Source organism: Henckelia pumila, chromosome 1 (genome assembly GCF_033568475.1).
Source record: "Henckelia pumila isolate YLH828 chromosome 1, ASM3356847v2, whole genome shotgun sequence".
NCBI lineage: Eukaryota > Viridiplantae > Streptophyta > Magnoliopsida > Lamiales > Gesneriaceae > Henckelia > Henckelia pumila.
In genome coordinates, this window is record NC_133120.1 from 176,964,234 (window position 1) to 176,971,193 (window position 6,960).

Below are 6,960 nucleotides of genomic sequence, written 5' to 3' on the forward strand. Positions count from 1 at the left end.
GATAAAATCATATTTTACTCAATATATTCATAAGATCAAATCTTATCATCAATTGTACCAAAAATAATTGATTTCAAAATTCAATTTAAGGATAAAATATTAAAAATTTCCAAAAATTCTAATTTATCCAAAAATCAATTTTAAAGTTTACGGACTCGAACAATTCGATCCGAAATCTCGTGAACCAATCAAAAACAATTTTTGACCGGACCAAAAATAAAATTTTAACACATTAAAATTAATTTTAAATAAAATTTAATTTTTCCCGCGGGCCGCCCGGGACACTCCCGAGCCGGCCCGGACCCGTGGGCGCGGGCCGGGGCAGCCCGGCTGCCCCTTTAGGGCAGCAACAGTTGCTGCCCTGGCGGCGCCGTGCGCCGCCCTGGGCGGTGCCGAGCGTCGCCCATGGGCGGCGCCGTGCGCCGCCCTGGACAGCGCCCAGCGCTGCCCTGCGCAGCGCCCAGCGCTGCGCTGGCGGCGCTGAGCGCCGCCCCTGGGCGGCGCCGTGCGCCGCCCGGGGCAGCAACAATTGCTGCCCCACCGGGCACCGATCCAATCGCTGCCCGGGTTTTGCCCCGAAAAAATTTATTTTTTTTTTATTTTATTTAAAAATATTTATTTTGTTTCAAAAACCGAGACTCAAAAAATTTTTGTACAATTGATTAATTTAATCGTTTGATCTGAGCAACCTGGCTCTGATACCACTGTTGGAAAACTGGCGTTCAGATCAATCACGATTGATACCCGGTGCAGCGGAAGTTTAAAAATTTTATTATGGAACAATTCCATAGTGTGGGTATCAACCGCTTAACGATTAAATTATTTGTGTGTGTAAAATTAAATAACTATTATTAAATTTTACCTTCAATCTCGAAGCGAGATTATTGGACACCACACAGATTTCTCTGCGCTTCTTGTATCTCCCTGGAACTGATGAACAAGCTTTCCTTCAATCAGGTCCACGAATGGAGGTTTAATCCCTCTGATAGATTGCACTAGAAAATCTATCAGAAGTTTTCTGCGAAGAGAATAAACGAATTTGATTCGCTATTCCAGACTGCAATTCAAAATCACAGACCGGAATTTCTCAGACAGAGAGGGAGGGTGTTCGGCCACTTTGAGAGAGAGGAGGCTAGGGTTTTCGAAATTTTGCTCTCAAAATTATGACCAGTTGTGTATAATTTCTGTACTGTAATAACTTATTTATAATACAGGCCACTAACACCTTAGGGCCCATTAGTCATAAGTTGAGGCCCGACAAGCAAAGCCCGCATGTTCAGAAATTAATATAAAATTCATCGTGACTCCGATTGATAAACCGATTTTACCAATGTGCACAGAAACCATTTCTGCACATTTTAAAGTCAAGATAAATTTTCCTGAATCCGAATTCAGTGGTTTCCAAAAATGTACATCCCTATGTCATTTTAGGAAATCCTACTCCCTTACTCTTATTTAAGAAGTCCAACTTCTTTATTCATTAAATTTAACTCTTTAAATTTAACTATCTCAACGGGGATTAAAAAACTCCATTACACTGTGTGACCCTCAATGGTTCAGGGATACAGCTAGCCGTGGGCTCACAACTCCTTGTGACTCGGAACAACGATTTCCGACTTGCCCAACGAATCATGGTAAAGCGCCTAGCAACATCGCCCCATGATTCCCTAGGTATCACTGATAGTGCCTACAAGAACCAGTAGATTTTGGTTCGCGTACAGTACGGTCCCTTCATCCATATATCCCGATCGAATCAACAACCATTGGTATATCGAGAGTCGCTCAAGATTCGATAACTATGCAATACATCTTGAAGATCAAATTAGTGACATCGCATGTGCTACTAAGAAACCATTTCTTAAATCACATCAAGTACTCTGGCCAGAGATTCGTCACACTAATATCTCCTCAGATCGCATAAGATATCCACACTCGCAAGTATGTGGTGAATCCTTGACAACAATGCATCGACTCCTATATGTGTTGTAACTGTACCCAATCCCGACACCTGATGACCCCCATAGAGTCGGTAAACGAGTCAAAGCACAGTACTAGCATATAGAGTCTCCATGATGTTTCAAGTAGTAAGGACTAATGGTGTACAACCAAAACCGCGGACTTTATCCACTCGATAAGTGATAACCACTTGGAAAGTCCGGATAGGGTAGTTCGATTATTCATCCTATGAATATCCATTTGCATGCTTCGAACATCTCCATGTTCCCTACCAATGAAACGTGGTACTCCGCATCGCAAATGCTAGTCTCAAACTCGAGCGATCCTTATCCTTATTATCGGACGGCTCAATCGACTAGGAACAGTTTAGAATATACAGTGACTATAAGATGTATTTCATGATAGACATCCCCATGTTCTACCACATCTTACATACACTATAGTATATTCAAGGTCTTTATCAAAACAACAATAGTATATCATAATATAACAATATGAAGAAGGATAAAGTCATTGCCATTAATAAAAGTGTAAATTATATTAAACAAAAGATCGTTTGTACAAAGAGTCATCAAAGCCCATAGCCACAAGTTGGCTCACTGGGCACCCACTCTTTCAGTTAGCGTACAGTACGGTCCCTTCATCCATATATCCCGATCGAATCAACAACCATTGGTAAATCGAGAGTCGTTCGAGATTCGATAACTATGCAATACATCTTGAAGATCAAATAGTGACATCGCATGTGATACTAAGAAACCATTTCTTAAAGCACATCATGTACTCTGGCCAGAGATTCGTCACACTAATATCTCCTCAGATTGCATAGGATATCCACACTCGCAAGTATGTGGTGAATCCTTGACAACAAAGCATCGACTCTTATATGTGTCGTAACTGTACCCAATCCCGACACCTGATGACTTCAATAGAGTCGGTAAACGAGTCAAAGCATAGTACTAGCATATAGAGTCTCAATGATGTTTCAAGTAGTAAGGACTAATGGTGTACAACCAAAACCGCGGACTTCATCCACTCGATAAGTGATAACCACTTGGAAAGTCCGGATAGGGTAGTTCGATCATTCATCGTATGAATATCCATTTGCATGCTTTGAACATCTCTATGTTCCATACCAATGAAACGTGGTACTCGGCATCGCAAATGCTAGTCTCAATCTCGAGCTATCCTTATCCTTATTAACGGACGGCTCAATCAACTAGGAACTATTTAGAATATACAGTGACTATAAGATGTGTTTCATGATAGTCATCCCCATGTACTACCACATCTTACATACACTATAGTATATTCAAGGTCTTCATCTAAACATCTTATAGTATGTTACAACATAATAATATGATAAAAGATAAAGTAAACGCCTTTATAAAAGTGTAAATTATATTAAACAAAAGATTGTTTATACAAAGAGTCATCAAAGACCTTAGCCACAAGTTGGCTCACCGGGCACCCGCTCTTTCAGGTATCTGATTCTCGTCCTTGACCTGCTGGCAAGTCAGACATTCTGACATGAATCGGGCGATGTCACGCTTCATGCCCAGCCACCAATACAATTGCTGAAGGTTTCAATACATCTTGGTGCTGCCTGGGTGGATAGAGTACGGTGATGTATGCGCCTCTGCCATGATAGTAACTCACAGAGAATCACCTGCGGGCACCCAGAGTCTATCTCTGAACCTCACCATCCCATCTACCACTAAGTACAAGTCACTGCCTCTCTCATCGGCTCTCCATCTCCACTTGTTCAACTGCTCATCAACTGCTTGAGCAACTCTGATACGGTCAAACAAAGAAGTCTGCACTGACAAAGCTGACAATCTAGGAGCTCTACCCTCGGCATAGAACTCTAGTCCGAATTTCTGAATCTCATCCTGCAAAGGTCTATACACCGTCAAAGAGGCAATCACTGCTGACTTTCTACTCAATGCATCTGCGACTACATTATTTTTACCCGGGTGGTAGTTAATATCGCAGTCATAATATTTCACCAACTCTAACCATCTCCGCTGTCTCATATTCAACTCCTTCTGGGTGAAAAAGTATTTGAGCCTCTTATGGTCGGTGAATATCTTACACTTCTCTCCGTAGAGATAGTGCCTCCAAATCTTGAGAGCGAACACTACTGCTGCTAACTCCAAATCGTAAGTAGGGTAGTTATTCTCATGCTCCTTCAACTGCCTAGAAGCATAAGCGATAGCACTATCTCGCTGCATAAGTAATGTCCCAAGTCCCAACATGGAAGCATCAGTGTAAACCACAAAATCTCCCTCTCCAGATGGCATAGCTAACACTGGTGCTGTCGTGAGAGCCTCCTTCAACACATCAAAGCTCTCTTGGCACTCTGGCTTCCAAATAAACTTGGCATTCTTCTTGGTCAGCGCTGTCAAGGGCACATAAATCGATGAAAAATCCTTGATAAACTTCCTATAGTAACCGGCCAATCCGAGGAAACTGCGAATCTCCAATGCGCTTCTTGGCACAGAACAATCCTTCACTGCTTGAACCGTGGAAGGATCTACTTCCACTCCATCCTTGGAAATAATATGACCCAAGAATGGTACTCTCTCTAACCAAAATTCGCACTTGTCGAACTTGGCATACAACTTCCGCTCTCATAGTACTCCTAGAATTGTCCTCAAATGCTGGGTATGCTCTTATCTATCCTTCGAGTAAATAAGGATATCGTCAATAAAGACAATGACAAACTGATACAAGTAGGGCTGGAACACGCGGTTCATAAGATCCATGAAGACCGCGGGCGTGTTCGTCATCCCGAACGGCATCACAAGGAACTCGTAGTGGCCATAACGAGTCCTAAAAGCTGTCTTGAACACATCAGACTCCTTCACCTTCAACTGGTGATATCCCGAACGAAGATCAATCTTCGAAAACACAGCAGTTACTTGTAACTGATCAAAGAGATCCTCGATTCTAGGAAGTGGGTACTTGTTGTTCACTGTTACACAATTCAACCCTCGATAGTCTATGCACAATCTCAGACTTCCGTCCTTCTTTTTCACAAAGAAGACCGATGCGCCCCATGGAGAGAAGTTAGGGCGTATGAACCCTTTATCAATAAACTCTTGAATCTACTCTTTCATTTCCTTCATTTCTGTGGGAGCTAGTCTGTACGGTGCCTTAGAGATTGGCACAGTACCCGGTATCAAGTCGATAGAGAACTCGACTTCTCTATCTGGTGGAATACCTGCAACCTCATCCGGAAACACATCCTCAAAATCCCTGACCACGTCCACCTCTGAAATATCCGGACGAGCTGGCAACTCTGTCAAAGATACACTGGCTAAGAATGCCTCACATCCATCCTGCACCAACTTCTTAGCTTGCATGAGAGATATAAGCTGAGTCCTCTTCGAACTCCTAGTCGCCTTGAACCAGATTGGTTCCTCTCCCTCCGGTCTGACCATCAATGATCGCTGTTGAAAATCAATCACCACATCATTCTTCGTCATCCAGTCCATCCCAAGTATCAAATCAAACTCAGGCATGGGCAACACTATCAGATCGGCACTCACTGATTGCCCTTGCAGCAAGAGCTCAAGACTCCTCACTATATTCCTCGTGGACAGCTCTTCCCCTGATGGGATGGTCACTGTGAAACCACCCAACAACTTTTCATACTCAATACTTCGCTTACGGGTAAATTCCTCCGAAATAAAATAATGTGTAGCTCTCGAGTCTAACAAGGCTCTAGTGGCTACACCAGCTACTACAATCCTACCTGCATTAACGGTGTATACATCCACAGAAAAGATTGAATTTAAATAACACAAGTTCTACTTAGGCTCATTCTAAGTCATCAAATTCCCAAACAAGATACTACGCATGATAATACAGTAAAATTCTCCAAACATACAACATGCTACAAAATTATTGACCCCAAACAAGAAAACTTAAAACCACATGCATCAGTAAATCGACCAACTGCTCTAACCCATGAAAACTTAAGATTTTATCTGTGATGAGTGTGGTGCCTGGGTTGGCCTCCTCGTCCTACATCACGAACACTCGACCCTGCCCGGGCCTCCTCAACTCCGGGCAAGCTTTAGCTACATGACCCGAATTTTGCATTTGAAGCAAACTCCTGCCTCCTTCAAGCACTTCCCAAAGTATGGACGGTGGCAGGTTTGGCAAATAGGCTTATCCTCAGTCCTGGGAGGAGCAGGTCTCTGGGCCTGATGGTGCCCCTAGGGCCTCTGCTACCTCTGCTGTCCCTGATATGGCTTCTTTCCATGCTGCTGCTGGTGACCTTGATGAGTGAAGACCCTCTTGCCATGAACCTCGTCACTGATGTCCTTCAAGGGCTGCTCGGACCTCATAGCCTTCCTGACGGCAGCGGCATAATCCACTGGCTTAGCCATCATCACATCCCTATGAATAGTAGGCCTGAGACACGCAACAAAGTGCTGCAACTTCTCCGCCTCATCATTCCCTATCAACGGAACAAAGTGGCAGCCCCTCTCAAATTTCCGAACAAACTCGGATACAGACAGATCTCCCTGTCGGAGACTCATGAACTCTTCTTCAACTGCGCCCTCACCTCAGCTGTATAGTTGTGAGACCTCGGTTCTAAACATCTAATTAAGGAGTAAACAATAATTAAGCATCCAAGATCTAAGAACTAAAAGCAAAGCAAAGGAAAAAAAAAAAATTTTAAAAGAGGGCCGCGCTCGGGCGGCCAAAAACTGCCGCTCTAGCGCGCCCTGGACAGAGGCACTACTGAGTTCTCAGAGTGGGGTGCGCTCGGGCGCCCCCTACAGCAGAAACAGAACAGCAGAAAACATGCTTTGCAATTCCATCTAAAACTATTCCAATGCAATCCAAATCAACACATACATTAAAAATGCAGTTCATCCGATTAATACATGAAGTTCTAGAGTTTAACAACTACTCCAAAATAGAACATTCCACGATAACAACACGGCAAAGCTTTCATGACAATACAACATAATAATGAAGTTCGTT

At 43.2% G+C, this 6,960-nt stretch overlaps 1 protein-coding gene across 1 annotated transcript; it reads right to left on the reverse strand.

Moving 5' to 3' along the window:
- Positions 1-3,611: 3,611 nt before the first annotated feature.
- Positions 3,612-6,509, reverse strand: LOC140874516 (uncharacterized). The gene is made up of 4 exons (XM_073277808.1): positions 6,245-6,509; positions 5,183-5,716; positions 4,101-4,543; positions 3,612-3,848 (listed from the first exon to the last, which is right to left on the reverse strand). Exons 1-4 carry the CDS (start codon positions 6,507-6,509, stop codon positions 3,612-3,614), a joined length of 1,479 nt encoding a protein of 492 aa, XP_073133909.1.
- Between the last annotated feature and the right edge of the window lie 451 nt (positions 6,510-6,960).

What these genes read in the sequence shown, in the direction of transcription:
- LOC140874516 (XM_073277808.1), bottom strand. Translation starts at nt 6,509, where the DNA reads ATGAGTCTCCGACAGGGAGATCTGTCTGTATCCGAGTTTGTTCGGAAA. An exon ending in GTTTCCGGATGAGGTTGCAG is followed by an intron (nt 4,544 to 5,182) that starts GTATTCCACCAG and finishes AATTTTGGTTAG; the next exon opens with AGAGAGTACCATTCTTGGGT. An exon ending in ACGATTTGGAGTTAGCAGCA is followed by an intron (nt 3,849 to 4,100) that starts GTAGTGTTCGCT and finishes AGACCTTTGCAG; the next exon opens with GATGAGATTCAGAAATTCGG.